Source organism: Anser anser (genome assembly GCF_964211835.1).
Source record: "Anser anser genome assembly, chromosome: 3".
NCBI classification, from domain to species: Eukaryota; Metazoa; Chordata; class Aves; order Anseriformes; family Anatidae; genus Anser; species Anser anser.
In genome coordinates this window covers 89,487,649-89,505,255 of record NC_139722.1, presented here as the reverse complement: position 1 = coordinate 89,505,255, position 17,607 = coordinate 89,487,649, and the positions used below count along the sequence as shown (strand labels likewise).

General features: G+C 60.2%; 1 protein-coding gene across 3 annotated transcripts; it reads right to left on the bottom strand.

Annotated features, from left to right (window-relative positions):
* Positions 1 to 2,149: 2,149 nt before the first annotated feature.
* On the bottom strand, positions 2,150 to 16,651 carry TMEM151B (transmembrane protein 151B). 3 transcript variants are annotated; one of them, XR_014581379.1, is made up of 2 exons: positions 6,857 to 16,324; positions 2,150 to 6,143 (listed from the first exon to the last, which is right to left on the bottom strand). XR_014581379.1 is itself a non-coding variant. In XM_083828473.1 (2 exons), exons 1-2 carry the CDS (start codon positions 16,543 to 16,545, stop codon positions 7,676 to 7,678), a joined length of 1,530 nt encoding a protein of 509 aa, XP_083684599.1. In that variant the 5' UTR covers positions 16,546 to 16,651; the 3' UTR covers positions 2,150 to 7,675. The 3 variants fall into 3 exon arrangements, 1 of the variants encoding a protein (XP_083684599.1); XR_014581380.1 differs by having other exon boundaries at positions 2,150 to 3,932; XM_083828473.1 differs by adding an exon at positions 16,453 to 16,651 and having other exon boundaries at positions 2,150 to 9,112.
* Positions 16,652 to 17,607: the final 956 nt, after the last annotated feature.

The window sequence follows — 17,607 nt, the reverse complement described above, 5'->3', positions numbered from 1 at the left end:
AGTAAGCAGCCAGCGCAGCCAGCGAGGAGCAGGGTGGAAAGGAAAGGGCTCATGGAAAATTTATCACCAGAAAAAATGCTGAATTGCTTTCCAGGATACTCCCAGCTCCTCTTGATGTGCACAGCCAAGATTTGCTAACACCTTCCAACCACCATCCAAGCACGCTCCTGGGGCACCGTGCAGGCCCTCCTGGGGCCTGGAGCCCCCCTGTCTTCCCTCCCGTGAGCCCCTTGGCCACCGCACACCGCCCGGCCATCCATCACCACCACTCTGCAAGGCTTCAAACCATTCCAAACACCGCTAAAATTAAAGCCCGACAGCTGACAGCACCCACCAGCAGCTTCTCCGGCGGGTCGCCCGTGGGGTGTGCGTGGGTCTGTGCCAGACTGACGGGGGGAGGACGGGAAGGAAAGGGAGGGGAGCGACACGGGGGCTTCCACCGCGCGCACGCAGCGGCGGGTGCCGCGGGCTGGCTGCTGGCTGCGGCAGATGGCGAGCTGTGCTTCATGCAGGGGGGGCAGGAGCTCCACGAGCCTCTCGGCTTCTGCTCGCAGCCGCAGAGGCAGCGATTTGCGAGGTGTCACGCTGGCATATGTCGTCACCAGGACGGCGGGCTGATTTCGGGCACCAGCTGGGGGTGGAGGAGCGGGAGGGTGCATGGGGGATAGGCGCTGCGCTCGGCATCCCTCTGCCTCGTCTGTTCACACCAAACTCAGTCCCGGGGCTGTGCACGGCCCCGAGGCAGCACAGTACAGCCGGCTGTGTCCCCTGACAGGGTGGGGGCTTGGCTTGGAGCATCGCCTTGAGGGCACCTCATATAGGGGCAAACTATGAGATTGAACTGGGGAGCAAGTGGCATTTTGTAAAACACCGCAGCAAGCACTACTGGCCACAGCCCTGCACCCCGGACCACTGACAAAGCCCTCCGGTGCTGGCATGCTGTGTGCAGCACCCTCCTGCCAAACTCGCCCTGTCCTGGGCACACCACCCAGGGTCTGTCTGCTCCTCCTGCCAGCCCAAATGCCCCCCTGGTTCCTCCTTTGGTGGCACGGAGAGGGCTGAGCCCCGAGCTGGTGTGGAGGGGAGGCGGGGAGCAGCGCGGAGCCAAGCCCTGCATCGGCCTCCCTGGGCAGAGGGGACAGCTGAGACGTGAAGCGGTTCCTCCCCACAGGCTGCACCCGAAATAGGCGGCCCTGTCAGATCCCTGTCCCCAGCCGTGATGGATTAGCCTCTCCCTGGCACGAGGCAATTTGTTCATTAGTGACATTTACACCTTGTGGCTGCATCATCCGTTGCGGCTCGGTGACACGTGCTCCAGCTGTCAGCGCGGGGCTCGGAGGCAGCATCGCTGCTCTGACGATGCAGCGAGGCTTGGCCTGGGCACCTCAGCTGGGAAATGCCTCCTGCACGTCCCCTTGGGCATGCACAGCCTGCCCCAAAAGCTTGCTTTGTCCCAGGCCTTCTCCACCCGATGCCCCGCTCCCTCTCCTTGCCTCCAAACACCGCTGCTCCAGCACAGCAGTGTCCCACCCTGCCTGGCCTCGCGTCTCCCACTGAAATCACCCCACCTGCAAAGCCTCTGAGGGCTGACCCCGTACACCCTCTCTGCAGGCCCCCTGGTCCCGCACAGCCACAAGAGACAATTTTCACACCAGGTTTGGGGAGGGTGAGCAGAGCCACAGCGCGCTGGCCAGGGAGCAGATCCAACAGCTCTCGCGCTTCAGCCAGCCGGCAGGGGATCAGCTTCATCTCAAACACAGCTTGCTCCATGCTCTTATCCCGGCTCCCTGCCAGTCACTGCAGCAAATATGACACTTCGCACCATCCTCCTACAAAAACCAGGTCAGGAGTTTCCTCCCACAGGCCACGAGCAGTGCCCCGCCACCCCACAAACCATTCCCTACGGGAACGGAGGGGCCGTACCAGACCGAAGCCACCAACACAAGCTCCTCTGCAGGGCAGCAGCCCCCAGCAGTGCACATGGGCACCCAGCAACATGCCCTGCCCCACATCTGTACACGTTTGGATGTCAAGCCCAGACCTCTATCTAGGCGCAGAGGAGGATTTTAAGCTCCAGCCTCCGTTCCTGATCACCCTACCGCACGGCAAAGCCCCTGCTGCACTAGCCAAACCTTCCTGTGGCATCCCGTTTCCACCTGCACTGCACAATTCTAGCAGAGCTGGCTGGAGCAGGGTGCTTAAATCCACACCATCCTCAGAGATTACATTTGTAAAGCAAGGAGCAGCAACCTGAAACGCTCTCAAGGCCTCTCAGTCTCATTTCAGTCTGAAAAAGCAGTTCTCATTTTCAAAGCGAAATCCTGGTCGTTTGGGTTTTAGTCGTCACCGCTTTTTCCCCAGCTGGCTCGGCAGTGCCGTGCACGTTGCTTCATCGGATGCCCCAAGATTTTCTTTTCCCCTCCCGTCAGCCCCCGGGGGCAGGCTTTCCCTGGGAAGGCAGGTGCAGCCCAAACAAAACCCGACCACTTCTCCCTGTGCTGAGCCAGGGGGATGGCTGCTTTCAGCCGCTGCTCTCTGCGTGTGCTCTGGAGACGCGTACAGACTCAGCCTTGGGTCTTCCAAACCTTTTCACCCTGACCGCTTCGTGGGCTGCCATCCAAAGCCTGAATTCATGGCACGTCAGCTGACAGCGCTGCTAATGGCCTTGGGACCGTGGGACTGATGCAAAATACTAAGTCATCTCAACACTTTCTAGCGAGGCTTTTTTCTTTCACTAATGCGAGTAGCTAAGGTTGCAGAAGCAGCTTGCACTGATGGAGAGTGAAAGAACCTTGTGTGTCTGTGCGTGAAGTTACTTTGCTCTACGAAGTCCACTAAATTACAGTCACAGCAGGTGATCCACCCATTCCCAAAGTTCAAAGGACTGGGGATGGTTCAGGACGGGCACCGATTTCTTGCAAGCTTCGTTTCCCTAGGAGTCTGGAGTTTACAAAAACCAAACGAATGAACAAAAGGCCCCAGCAAAAACAGTCTTCATTAGGAGGGGAGGAATAAAACCCGTTTAGCAGCAGCTGTGCTTGTTCTCAGTGCTGGATGGACATGCTGCACGTTGTCATGGGCTCCTGAAAACTTGGCAGTTCCTGGGAGTGTTGCATAGGCGGATGATGTACCTGTTAGTAGGGCCTGCCCTGGGGCTGCAGGACGAGGAGCTGGCTCACCTCCACGAGGAAGCTGTCCCTCCCCCAGGTAAAACAGAGGAGGTGAGGAGGGAAGGAAGAAGGGCAGTCCTTGAGGCCATGGGCCTTGCAGGTTCAGTTCTGACCTTGGGACCTCTTTTCCCTTGCGTGTAGCTGCGGTGCCGTGGAAGAAGCCTACTCTCCCAGTGCGGTAGAGGTCAATTTGCTCGTTTTAGCCTGCTTTTGAGGGAGCTGACCAGATCACATCCATGGGCATAACATTTCCCTTCGTGGAGCAGCTGCGGTGGAGGCAGCAGAGCAGAACAACTCAACCCATGGCTTGAAGAGACAGAAGATATTCAACATTCATTCACGTTGGCCAAGTCCCAACATGAACTCTATGCATCAAAGCACCACTGCGGCAGATCAATTTGGATTCAAGGACAGATCACTCCGGGGAGTTGCTAAGCCATGCTCGCGTTGGTACAGTACCACTGGCTTCAGTAACGTTACACCAGGAATGACCACAGCCCATTAATACCTGTGCTTAAACCATGCCACGTTTCTGTGATCACACGGATCCCGATCAGACCCACCTTCATATTCACACAGGCCTTATTCAAACCACTGATGGTAAATGGAACGTGATTCAAAGCCCACGCCACACGTTGTGACTTGTAGCTCTTTGGTGACACAGCTCCTTGGTGCTCCTGCAGTGTCTCAGACACGTACCCTGCAGCTGCTGCAGCAGAGTAGGAGCACGCTGCTCTGCCCGGCTTGAGGTAAGGCAGCATCCTGGTGATATCAGACAGAACCGAAGCCATGATTGGAAAGGCTGGGAGGAGAGCTTAAAAGGTGTTATTCTGCACAAGGGCTAATCATCAGGCATGTTGTACTGCCATCAGACGCTACCTAACCTTCTTTGGCTTCCACTTACACCTCCTCCTGCCTTCCCTCCCCACAGGCATCCACCAGAGTTATTAAACAGCTCTGCAGCCTCTTGAGCACGGACGGAGAAAGGCAACAAGGAGGGCGGGGGGGGGGTGGGTCTCCAACGTGCATTTCTGGGGAAGAGGAAGGAGGGGTTTGTGCTTGTTTGAAGTCAAACAGCAGCTTCCCCAGCACTAACCCTGAGTAATTGCCTGGAGTGTGATTCTGGAAGGCCTGGGGTAGGCCACAGTCTGAGACTGCTTCCCCCTGTCCTAATGAACGGCCCCACAGTCGTTCAGCCCAAAAGCCCTCCCCGAAACCTCCCCTTTTGGTGCAGCCTGCGTGACATTCGGGGGGGCTCAAGAAGGACGCCCAGGCCAGTCGGTTTCACTGCCTGGCTCTGTATCAGCAAAGTACTGGGCACCATCTGGGAAGCGTCCAGTGCGTGCTGAAAGATGGATAAACGGGTGGAGATGCCCCTTGGGGATCGCCTAATCCAGAGCCCCTCACACATCAGTTCTCTCTAGTTCAAGGAAGCTGGAGAGCTTTTAAGTACTTGGCAAGTGCACTGGCAGCAAGAGGAAACACCAAGCAGCCCCGACGCGTTGCCCGGCCGTGTGACAGGGTGCAGCAGCGCTCTTCGGGGGCTGTGTCAGCGACACGACGCGCCGGGACAAGGAGCTGGCCGTGCTCCCACTTCCCCTGCCCTGGCACGAGAGGAAAACCCGCTGGCAAGCGCCGCGCCGAGTCTGACTCCACAGCCATGGAAAGCTGCAAGGGATGAAGGGCACGTGGAAAAAAGCAGAGCCTTCCGGAGCCTGGGCCTGTGTGCTCCTGAAGAAACCTCATGAGGAAGCCCAAAAAGGGCCAAGGGATGAGGCATCTGCCAGCAGAGCGCTGCAGCTAAGGGATGGGGCACAGACACCCCAGTAACCTGTCCCTGTTTGGAGGACTTTCTGTGCCCTAGGGAGCTAGAAGGCCTGCCAAACCTGTCATAAATCCATCTGTCCAACGCACCTTGGAGGCTAGGGATAAAAGGATGACCCACTGCAGCTGAATGTAAGCAATGCGGAGGAGATTTCAAAGAGAATACGTTGGAAAGGACACACATGCCTCACTAGTGACCCACAGTAGCTCCACTGGCTGAACGTCCTGATTCACCAGGACATACAAGCCCACATCACTACCTCCTGAGACTCACCAGGATCCTCAGCGTTGGCCTGAGCTCACATCGGGCCCTCGGAGAGAGAAGCACAAGCGCCCAGCAAGCCAAATGTAATCACTGAGCAAGGAAATTCCAGGACAGCCAACAGGGCACTTCTACCCGGCCTGAATTTGTGCCAACGATAACGAGAACAAAAAGCAGAGGAGGATGTACCCACACCGGAGACCTCGTGCTTCCCTGTTTCCACAGGGGCCCTCTTATTTAAGCCAACATCTAGATCTGGCAGCGAGAGGAAGGGTAGATTACAAGACAGAAGCATAACAGAGTGAGATTTTAAGGGACTTCGTGTTCAAATCACCGTTGTTTGGAGCCTAGCCCTTGAGACCCAGGAGGACAAATCAATCTGGGAGGGCAAGAGATGCTGTCCAGGGCATGCAGGCACAAAGAGCAGAAGAAGGAACAACCCTGGGGGCAAAGCCAAGCCCAGCCTTGCTTGTCTGTATATCCTGCAGAGATGCAGCAATCGTTAGAGAAGGATCCTGCAATTCTAAACTTAATCCACTAGAGATGATTTTCAAAAGTCAGACGACGTGGTCCCCAAGACCTGGTCGGTGCAGCAATGCAGTGGCGTGACTAGAGAAACAGATCCTTTGTTAACAAGTTGGGAGGAGGAAGAGTGGCTGGATTAAACACAGTGCCTCGCTGTTTGCTGTTATGTCTTGCCCTTCCGATACGGATGTGGAGGCAGACACCAAGCTCGAGTGACCAGGCGCTAATGGACTTGCTCGTGCGACCCACGACACCTTGCTCTCGGACGTCTTCTGCCCCAGCAGATGAGGGAAGTGTGGTGAGGCTGAGAAGTGCTGTCAGGAGAAGTCACTGGCTGCCTTGGCATCCACCTCCCAAAAGAGCTGATGGAAAAGGAGACAGCTTTTCTGAGAACTGTGACACAAGAGACCTGGAGATGTGCTGATGGAAAAGAAAAGCTGGATGCCCTTGTGCTGCAGGCGCTGATGCAGACTTGGTGACATGAAGGCTCCTTGCCCAGCACCACCGAGCTCCTTCCTAGCAGGGGACAGCACAGAGCTCCGTGCAGGCCAGCGTGCCCTGACCAGAGCAAGGCAGATAAGAGGGGGAGATACACAGAGCCCACCTTGCTCCTCGCAGCCTGACGCCTCTCTGGAAATACCCCTGTAGTGAAAGCTGCCCGGTTTTAAGCAGGCTCCCCTCTAACACCTCCCCAGGTTCTGTTCTGGTGGCGGACGCCTCCCTGCTGTGCTCCCCACGTCCCCAGCCCGGGGTTCCCAACTCTCTAGCGTGTTTTTGCATTTCTCCCTCACTGCCCCTCAGAGCTCTCTGCCAAAACCAGGCTGCCAGAAGTCTGCGGCTCAGTCTGCAGCCAGAAATCAGCCTGATTTAGTGCACAACACCCTCTTGCAGACATGCACCACCCTGCTGGCCTACTACCAATGGGTGAGCTGCAGCTGAACCTACCAGAGCCTTCCTTGATGCCTGCCTGAAGCAATCAGGACCCGCTTCAAGGCTGGGGACTTCTGCCAACAGACACACCAGCTCTTAGCACGATGCTGTCCCAGCCCCAGCCCCTTCCCCTTCCCCAGCTCACCAGGGGCCTCCCGCTCTCCTTCCAGCTGAGCCCTCCTCCAGCCGGCAGGTCTGTTGCCGCCGGTCTCCGCTCCACCTGGGTCCGTACCTCCATCCCTTCCCCAGCGCTGCCTGCCCGCGCTCGTCCCGAGCACACAGTCCGTCGCCCCCGGGATGCTGACCCTCAGAGCTGGCATCCCGAAGCTTCCTCGGGAGCCGTGCCTGGGGTCCTCTGGAGACGATGCCGTTCCCGGCAGTGAGAGCATGTAACAGTCGGAGCATGGTCTAAAAAACAAACGGGGAGGGTGGGGAACGGTTGGGGCAGGGGGAAGCTGGATTTGTGGTGCTCAGCCTTCTCTCTAACCTGCCCGTCAGCTCCACATGCCCAGGCACCCTAGGCCTTCAGGCACGGGCAGGTAACGTCGCTCCCTCCACCCTGCGAGGGCTCTGGCTCTGGCGCAAGTGGGAGCAGGGCTGGCGAGAAGTGCGTCAGGGTGCTGCCTGGTGGTCGCTGCCTCCTCGGAGCATAAGCCAGCCTGGAGACGGAGCTGGGAGCCGAAGCACCCTCCTCCCTGCAACAGGCCTGTCTTTTCATTCCCCCCTTTGGATCTCGACGCTGCTGAATTATGGTTTTGGGGTTTCTTTTTTGCATGTGGTGGTCGGTCTAGAGTTCTGTGCCATGTCAGGGAGAGCACCATCACTCACCTCCCCAGGAGGTCAGAGCCACCGCTCCGTCCCACCTCATCCTCCCGGGCCGTCTCCCTCCCCGGCGCTCTTCTCCCCAAATCCTGCGCTGGCTCGGGCCAGGCCATTGGCAACAAGATCCCACTGCCCCCCGCCTTCACAGTGAGGTCTCCACGCAGGACCCGTTGCGGTGGAGGTGACGGTGGTCGTGGTTCAGGCAGCCTTCGTTGCGGTGCACGATGAGGATGGGGAAGTAGAGGGCGTCCTGGTAAGGAGGGGGGTCTTCCTCCTCCACCGTGACCTGGCTGGAGAGGCGGGTCTGCTCCGTGGGGCAGCTCTGCTCGTTCAGGCTCCCGCTCCGGCTCTGCCACAGGCAGCTGCGCCGTGAGCCGTAGAGGCGGCCCAGCGAGAAGCGGCTGCTGCTGAAGGGGATGCGGGGGCTGCCGTTGCAGATGCTCAGGGCACTGCGGGAGAAGATGGAAGAGCTGCTTATAGTCCTGTGGCACCGCTCGCAGTTCTGCCGGTAGCCCCCGTAGCGGCACGCCGAGTAGCTGGTGCAGCCAGACAGCCCCACCAAGTCCATCAGGACCGCTTCCGAGTAGCTGGGCACCAGCTGCTGGTTGGATCGGATGTGCCACTCCAGCTCGGTGCTGTCCACCGTGTTGACGCGGGGCATCCTCCGGCAGAAGGAGCGCTCCTCGGCCGGCGTCACCGCCACATAGTCAAACCCAAAGAGTTTCTCCACGTGGTAATGGACATAGGAGGTGCGGTACTCGTTTAGCACCCGCAGGGGCCAGGATAGGGTCAGCAGAGCAGCCACCCAGAAGACATAGTGGGATACGTACCAAGGCAGGTTGTCTGGGTCGGAAAAGGCCACCATGTATTCCTTGAAGTCCACGTTTTTGAGGTGCATGCCCTCCCTGGCCTCCATGTAGTCATCCAGGCCCTCGTTCTCCGTGAAGAAGCGGGCCCGCTGGGTCAGGTAGGAGTTCTCCGACTCCACGTTGGCAAAGCTGAAACACTTGGTGAAGCGGAGCCGCGTGGCCGGGTAGCTCTCCAGGTCAATGAGGTCCTTGGAGATGTCCTTAACTCCGCAGTTGGAATAGTCAAACTCGGCCTCTGCCACGTGGGTGTTGACCCGCTCGTGATACACTTGGGTGGTGGTGTAGGCGTCCCCGTTGCGATAGCGGGTCACCTGCCGGGTCCTCCGGACGTAGTGGTAGCTGATGGCCTTCCACCAGATGCACGGGGTGGCCTGCTGCATCCGCTGCACTCGCTCGTGCACGCTTTCCACGTCCACTTTGTACTGCAGCTCGTTGCGGGTGTAGCAGTGCCAGCACTCCACCAGGTACACCACGTAGAGCATCACCAGGAAGGCCAGCGGGATGTAGACGTAGCCGTTGGAGCAGGGGCTGTCGTGGTACATCATGGACTTGCCCTTGTAGGCGCTGTCGAAGGTCAGCCGGGTCACCTTGGTGACGTGGCACCACGTCATGGCTCCCATGCAGCCGTACATCAGCAGCGACAGCAGCAGGCATTTCCAGTGGGACTCCCGGCACAGCGACTTGCTGAGAGACTGCTTCACCGGCCGCTGCTGCTCCGGGGGGCCGGGGAGAGGGGGAGAGAAAACAAGAGGAGAGGTCAGTGGGATGAAGCGGCGGGAGGAAGGCGAGCAGGCAGCGGGATGCCCTGGACGGGGAACGGAGCGGGCAGAGGTGCGGGTGGCACAGTGCAGGCCACTGCCACCCCGGGTGAGACCCCCCTCCTCCGCTGCCCTGGTGGTGGGCATGTCCCACGTCCTGCTGCCCCAGCTCTGCGGGGCGGCCTGGGGCACGCCAGTCCCGCTACCAAGCTCTGCCTTTGTGGTGGACCCCATAAAATGTCCCCCTTCACCAGCAGGGAGCAACTCCTGCCATCGCTACCTCAGGGAGGGCCGGCAGGCTCGGCCCAGGCAGGCAGGCATGGCAAGATGGAGGCTCGTGGTCCTCCCCCACATGCCTCCGCTTCCTGCACTGGTCCCACCAGCACAGCCAGCCCTAACGAAGGGTCATGGCGTCCAGACACTAAACTGAGCCTCAGCTCGCTCCCCCTGTGACCCCCTGCTCACGAGTCTTCCCCCGTCCCAACCACTGCTCATAGTTCAAGTCCAGGTTTCTCCTACCAGGGCGGCACAGGAGGCCTAGGGTGCCTGTAACACGGAGACCTCCTGCAGCAGGAAAGGACTTTGGTAATGGCAATTCTAGCAACACCACTCAGCAGCCCAAAGGGCTCCAAAGTGCTTCTGAAGTGCTTTATAAACCACACGAACAGGAAAGCACTCCTCCACAACAGAAAGGCAGCCACCCCTGGGGGGAGAGAAGGCAAATACTGAGCAGCATCCTAAAAGGCGTTCGGGCTGGAAGCGAAGAACACCCCCCTAATCTGCAACAGCAGGGAGGGGAGAGGGGCAAGGCAGGGCTGGCAGCAAATGTAATTGCTTGCACTGGGATTCGGGTGTGAAAGCCCGTGCCTCTTTCTGGAAGAACTGCTCTCAGGGCTAGAATGATGATCATGGGGCAGGACTTCAGCAACAGGACTTCTTAAAGAGACTGCACCGGTGCGTTTGCCACAGAAATTATGCAGGGTTTCATAAAAACCTGGGAAACCCTCCACTTAAGGAAACCTTTGTCACACTCTGCAACACCCTGAAGTCTCATGTATTGATCCAGCAGGTGCTTGTTTGGTCAATGGTCAATTACCAAACCCCAAGGGAGGACATGCAAAGAGGTCATTCGTTTTCTTATACACGAGACTTCCACCAGCACAAACACCATCCAACACAGCAATCTCCAAAGGTACGTCCTGAGAGAGGAGGTGGGAAACCCAGCCTTGGGCAGATGCCACAAAGGTCCCTAAGAGGGTTTCAGCTTTGCGTCCCATCTCCATCTGCACGCAGCATGGCTTCAGGCACCCTTCTCTCCTGAGTGTTTGAATTATGCTTGAGCCCAGGTATCCTCTGCAAGTCAATGCCTGAAGGCAGCAGAGGCCGTGCTGCCTTTGCCTGAGCTCACCTCTGCCCTTGCAGGGGTAAAGCCAGCTGTAATGCCATCACTGGTGGCAATGATATTCAAGCCTGGCCTCATCCCTTCTCTGTTCCCGGCTGTGCTCAGCTGGAGAGCCAGCTGGCTCTCCGCAGCACCAGGGCAGGCTCGCTGTGGGTCTCCAGCCCTCTCGTCTCTGTTGAGGCATGGATGATGGGCTGGGGTGCCCTGTCAGCCCAGCACAATTAAAGGAAAACCAGGAAATCCCCAGAAGTGGCTGCCTTCCAGATGTAGCAGCAATGCTTCCCTGTACCAAGCTGCTTCTCCGTCAGCCTGCTGCCTTGTTGCCATCGGTCTCTTTATAGCACCTTGGAGCCCTGGGCAGCGATCAGCATCCCCGATGTGTGAGATGCCGTGCAAACGGAAGGCAAAGCAACAACAAGAGGCACATCCACAAAGCCTGAGGAGAGCAAGAAACACACAGGTTGGGGTGCCATGGCTGAGGAGATGCAGAACCCCTGCAGACTATGAGCTTCACGGCCCAGGCACTGTCCCACAGCTTCCCAGCACACTAGATGTTTGGAGCCTTTCATCCAAGGATCCCAAAGGGCTTAACGGATTTACGCTGCCAAACAGGAGGAGGTCACTTTCACTTTTGGCATGAAAAAGAAAATTTTAGCAGCAACCAGAGGTCACAAAGCATTGGCAAGCCTAGGAAGTGATCTGGGCCTCTTCTTCCCTCGAAAAAGTCCCCCTCACTCTCCTTAGAGAGCCCCTCACCGCTTGGCTTGATCCCGTAGAGTCCCACATGCCAATTTTTCCTCCCTGCTCCGTGCCAAAGCCTGGCCCACCCCATGCCAGTGGGACTTCTGCCACGGTGATGAGCAGGGCTGGACCCAGCCCAAGTCTCCATCAGAGGTTTTTCTCCCGGAGGCAGCACGCTTCCCTTCCCTGCTGCCCCCAGCAGCCCGCCTTCGATGAGCGGAGCAGGCAGCACGTCAAAAGGGATGGTGACACCAGGAGGGGAACGACGGCACGGCCCTCTGGGGGTCCCAGGCATCGGTGGCACTGAGACCCCGCTCTGTGGCAACCAGCTGAAGTGGCAGGAGCTGGTGGCAGAGGCAGAGAGCTGGGGAAGACACGGGGGCTCTGTGGGGTGGCTCTGCCCTGGAGCTGCAGCACAGGCACCCCACCGCCTTCCCAGTGCAACCCACACCTGCAGGTGACGGGGAATGATAGGAACCACAGGAAGAGAAAAGGGAGCAGGGAGAGGAAAGGGGGACACCTAGCAGGAGGAGCTGCCTGTGCTCTGTCCTCCCTGCTCAGGTCCCTGCTGCAGTTACAAGGCTCTGCACGGACCTCTTTGCTTTGGCCAGGCTGCTCAGCCCCGACGCAGCACGGCTCTCCTGCACTGTGCCAGCACCCAGGCAGGTGAAGGTTTCCTCTCTATCCAGCTGCCGTCAGCGTTGCACATCTTCCCCAGCAGCAGCAGTGGTCCCAGCTGTGTGGAAATAAGGGCACTGCTCAGCCAAAGGGGGACAGATGTGTGGGGTCTGAGCAGCGGCCTCAGGGAGATGCAAGCCATATGCTAGCCTTGGGGTATATGTGGGGCGTCAGGGCCTGTATGGAGACAGTGCCTTGCTCAGGGGGGTCTGCAAACAGAGCGTAAGAAACAAAGCAAAGCACTCAGCTTCCTCATTTGGCAAGCTGGGGAAGGGGCGCCAGGCCAGCTGGGAGACAGTTTGGTCTTGGAAAAACAAATTGCACCTCCTGGTTGCTCCCTGAGCCCTGGCATCCTGCACCGGCTGCCTGGTCCTGCCCAGGAGGAGGGCGATGCTGGCCGTAGCCCTGCAGGGATCCAGGAGGAGGGCGATGCTGGCTGTAGCCCTGCAGGGATCCAGGAGGAGGGAGATGCTGGCCGTAGCCCTGCAGGGATCCAGGAGGAGGGAGATGCTGGCTGTAGCCCTGCAGGGATCCAGGAGGAGGGAGATGCTGGCTGTAGCCCTGCAGGGATCCAGGAGGAGGGCGATGCTGGCTGTAGCCCTGCAGGGATCCAGGAGGAGGGAGATGCTGGCCGTAGCCCTGCAGGGATCCAGGAGGAGGGAGATGCTGGCTGTAGCCCTGCAGGGACCCAGGCAGAGCCCGCTGCAGGTACGTTCCCGGGGCACGGCAGCAGGGAGGATGATGCAGCCGCGGCTCGCTTCCAGGAACTGTGTTAGCAGGGCTCTAGTCCACGCTGTAGTCTCCTCCTAAGACTACGCAGCATTTAGACACTGCAGCGCTTTTACAGGGTCACGCTAACCCCTGCCGTAAACTGTTTACAATCCAGTTTTGTTCTAGGCTTTTGAGGTAAAACACGCAGACATCGGCTGCGCCGGTGGGGTTTCTGAAAGCCGTTCAAGTGCCAATAACAGGGGACACAACCACAGCAGAGACGGAGGAGGAGCCAGCTGCAGAGGCTAATCCCAGTAGGAAATGCAGCATCCCTGCTCCTCTCCCGGGCTGCACAGGGCTCTCGGGAGCAAACAAGCAGCACCAAGGCTTCCCCCGCAGAAGCAGCTGAATAAGGTCACCTCCTCGAGCTCTTCCCCAGCCTTGGAGAAGCCCACAACAGCACACAAGTGAATATGCAGACGAGAAAGCTGGGGACAGGGAAATCCTTTCTGTCCCAGAACGGTGTCACTCGGAGGAGCGCGGGCTGTGACATAAATGCCACCATCGCCTGCCTGCTGCAGTCTGACGGAACCAGGCACAAGGCTCGCCCCGCTCGTCTTCTCCCGTCGCATAGCACATGTTGGACAGCCCCGCCAGGAGCTGCCCTTCTCTGAGCGTGTGTGGAAAGCACGTCTGGAAAAGGCCCTCTTGGGCCCCACATGGCATTTGTTTCTGAAATTGCCCCTGAGGTGAAAGGAGGTGGAGTCCCACACCCGCAGCTGCTGCTCTGGGGTGGACAGGAAAGGATGGAGGTGATGACTTGTGAGCAGCCGTGAAGTAAGTAGAAATGTCCGCAACACACAGGGCAGAGGCAGCAGAAGAGCAGGCCCCCATCACTGTTAGAGCCAAGAACCTCTGACCTCCTGATATGAAGAGCTGGGGAATCCACCTCTCAATCGTCCCTCAAGGGGACAAACCTGCCCAGAACCACAGGGGCCAAGCACATGGGCAAAAATCCCTTTGTTGCCCCTACCTCTTTGATCCTGTGACTCTAAGCACTGAACAACTCCAGAAGTCCTCCAAGCTCCACAAAGCTCCTCTCTGAAACAGCCTGAAATCTCCAATTCACACCCAGAACCCTACTGACTTTACAAGGTGGCCCAGGGTTCACAGGGTTAGGTGTCCTGGAGACACCTCTCTACAGGGCCGAGAAAAACAAAACAAAACAAAACAAAACAAAACAACAAACAGAATCCAAAGGCCCGGAGCAGCAGCTTGAAGGCCCGGGCAGCTGTGGCAGCAGCTTGCAGGCGCCTCTGGTGTGACTCCAGAGCCTTGGTGTCCAGGGCTGGGCCCTGCAGGTTGGTTTATATCATGCAACAGATTAATAAGCCTTTTCCCCTTTGAACTCAGACCCCCAGAAGAAGGCCGGTGGGGAGGATCCAGTCATCCCGAGGAACCACCACCATCTCCCAAGGCCCTGGACAGGCGCTGGCCACTTGTGGTCAGGAGGGTCCCAGCTATCGCCCCGCTCACCCCCACGTGCCCACAGCCCAGGTTCGGGAACTACCTGCCTAGAAGCAGCAGCTGGCTCGGCCCCAGCCTGGCAGCGCTGCCAACTGCAGAGGAAAGGGGAAGGCAGAGCATCTAGGAGCCAGGGAACCCTGCCAGCACTCCGCGCCTGCGACGGTACCAAGGTCTCCATTTTACACGGCAGCTTGGAAGAGGACTGGTTCCCTCCAGCACATCCCACTTGAGCTGCAGGACAAGGGGATTTTTTAGCTTGCTCCCAGGCTGAAGGGCTAGTCCCTTGGCATTTTATCCCCTCCAAAGTGGAAATGAGTTGCTGAGTGAGATTCAGCTCAACGCTGCTAAGTGTAGGTGTATGCATGTGATGCCAAAAGGAAGCAGGAGCTCAGACAGAAAAGCAGCTTGTCTACAGCCTGCTCTGGTTTGCCACTTGCCTTGCCGGGACAGGCTGAGCAGCACCTGAAGCCTTACAGGGCTCCTAGGTATGGTGACCTGAGACATGTCGAGTTGAGGCACCTTCAATAAGGACCGGTCTCATTTCCCATTTTCCAGTCCCCAGACATCTCTGTAAGGGGAAGATGCCGCTTCCCTCTCCTCCACAGGCTGCTTCATGCCAGTCTGTGATAGCTGCTGGCTGAGGGAAGCGTGCCCCTAGCCTAAACCGTGCGGGTCATGGACTCCAGCCCTTCTGTCTGCTCCCAGGGGGTACGATTATACTGACACCCCGGCTGGCAGCCACCGCAGAGCAGTCAAAGCCCAGACAATCTTCTCGTAACCCCTGCGAGGCAGGGGACACCCTAGGCGAGGGACACTCACCCGGGCACTGCCCCTGCTGCTCTTGTTTCATCCAAACCGGCTCTGCGCTGGCACCTCTCATAAGCCACTACACTCTTGGGCACAGCGCTGATTCACACAAACAGCCGGGGCACAGGAGGCAAGGGACCACGTCCCAGCGTGGCACAAGCATGTCCCTGTGCTAAAAAAGCATCTCACGGGGTCTGTTTGGAGCCCTGGGCTCAGGGGTGGCTGGGCGGCAGCAGGAGACGGGAGCTGAGGCAGAGCCGCAGAGCCGAGCATACAGCATTTGTACAGCTTCCCAGTCCTTGCACTCCAGTTTTCCTCTCCCACAATTATTTCCATCTAAATATAAGTCTGTATATATAGAACAACTACGCGTCTGCATGTATGTTCTCCCGGAGCCGAGGAGGCAGAGAACACCGGGGTTATGCAGCACTTGCTAGCGGCAGCTCCCCAGCAGCAGCAGAGGACGAGCGATGTGCCGGCTCCTGAGCACCCCACCAAGCTGGGACGCCTCGGGGGACAAGGACAACACCATCCTCCCCACACTGCCTACCTGCCCTCCAGGACCACCGGCCCCACAGCACACGGTGGCTTCTCTCAGCGCGGTTGCTGCTTCTCCCCTTGGGACACACGATCTGGGGGACACATAGGGGCTCGCAGCCCTGCCTGCCCTGCGCTGCTCCCCGTGCCCAAAGCACCCCAATCCCTACCCCTTGGCACCTACAGCCTGGGCTCCAGAAAGCCACCAGCCGGGGGGACTGCAGCGTGCCCAGGGGCTGCCCCGTGCCATCCTGGGCCTGGCTCCTCCGCTGGGAGCAGTCCCCAAGTCCCCCCGCAAGGCTTCCCTCACAGTGGCCCCACATTTGTGCCACCCCCTGGCACCCCCCCCGCACCCGAGGGGTGAAAGCGGGGTCTCAACCCATCCTTCCCAGGCACAGCAACCTCCTCCTCGCTTTCCTTTTGGGATCTCCCCTCTTCCTTCCCCATCCCCAGCCGCTCGCTACCCCGGCCCCCATCCACATCTCCCGCCCCCCCACGACCCCCGACCGCGCTCCTCGCACCGTACGACCCCCGAGCGCAATCCCAGCGATGGAAAAGGGGGGCGCGGGCGGGGGGGGGGGAGGCGAGCAGACCCCTGCCCGCCGACCCCCGCAGCCCACCCGGCTCTCCCCACCTGCGGGCTCCGGCGGGGAAGCGAGACCCGCGCCGCCCCGCACCGCCCCGCAGCGGGCTCCGCTTCCCCTCGGAGCCCGGCGGGGGGTCCCCGAGGCACCCACCCGTCTCCGGGCCGTCAGGGGAGGGGGGCTCCCGGCCTGGGGGGTCCGTACCTGTGCGGGCGCGGCGCGGGGCGGCTAGCGGCCGCCGGGCGCGCCGCGCACAGCCGGCCCCGTGCAGCCGGCTAGGGTTGGTGGTTGTGGGGGCACCTCACCTCCTCTCGGCCCCCCTCCGCCTCCTCCGGCGGCACCGACGCGCTGCTGCCTCCTCCCTCGCCGGCCGCGGCCGCCGAGGCCGGGGGGGACATGGTGGTGGCGGTGGAGGCGGCGGGGGCGCCCCGCTGGCGATGCCTCCGGGCTGGGCGGCGCGGCCCCGCAGCCGCATTATCCCGGCCGCCGCCGGGCGCTGCCCCCCCGGGAGGCGGCGGGGCGGCGGGGCGGCATGGCACCGGCCGCCCACCGGGCCCCCCCCCACCCCCCGCGGCCCCCGGCCCCGCCGCAGCGCAGCGCCCGCACCCGCGCCCGAGCCCGCACCCGCGCCCGGTGCGGCGGAGGGCGGCGGGCGGAGCCGCGGGGGGAGGAGGGACGGCGGGGAGGGGGGCGCGGGAGGGGGCGGGGGGCCGGAGGGTCACCTTGAGGGGGGAGGGCAGGGCGCGGGAGGGAGCCCGGTGCGGGGCACGGAGCCCCGGGAGGGACGCACCGCCCCGGGACACACGGCCACGGGATGGACGCACCGCCGTGGGATGGACACCTTGCTGTGGGATGGACGCACCGCCCCGGGATGGACAGACTGCTCCGGGATGGACACACTGCCACAGGATGGACACACCGCCCCAGGATGGACACACCAGTTCAGGATGGACATACCACCCCAGGATGGACACACTGCCCTGGGACACACTGCCCCAGGATGGACACACCGCCCCAGGATGGACACACTGCCCTGGGACACACCGCCCCAGGATGGACACACTGCCACAGGATGGACACACCGCCCTGGGACACACTGCCCTAGGATGGACACACCGCCCCAGGATGGACACACCGCCCTGGGACACACTGCCCCAGGATGGACACACCGCCCCAGGATGGACACACCACTGCAGGATGGACACACTGCCCCAGGATGGACACACTGCCCTGGGACACACCGCCCCAGGATGGACAAACCGCCCCAGGATGGACACACCGCCCTGGGACACACTGCCCCAGGATGGACACACCGCCCCAGGATGGACACACCGCCCAGGACACACTGTGCCAGGATGGTCACAGCGCCCTGGGATGGACACACCGCCCCAGGATGGACAGACCGCTCTGGGATGGACACACCACCATGGGACACACTGCCCAGGATGGACACCCTGCCC

Coding starts and splice junctions, on each gene's coding strand:
- TMEM151B (XM_083828473.1), bottom strand. CDS start 16,545: ATGTCCCCCCCGGCCTCGGCGGCCGCGGCCGGCGAGGGAGGAGGCAGC. Junction 9,113..16,452: donor CGGAGGGGGGCCGAGAGGAG/GTGAGGTGCCCC, acceptor CCCCCGGAGCAG/CAGCGGCCGGTGAAGCAGTC.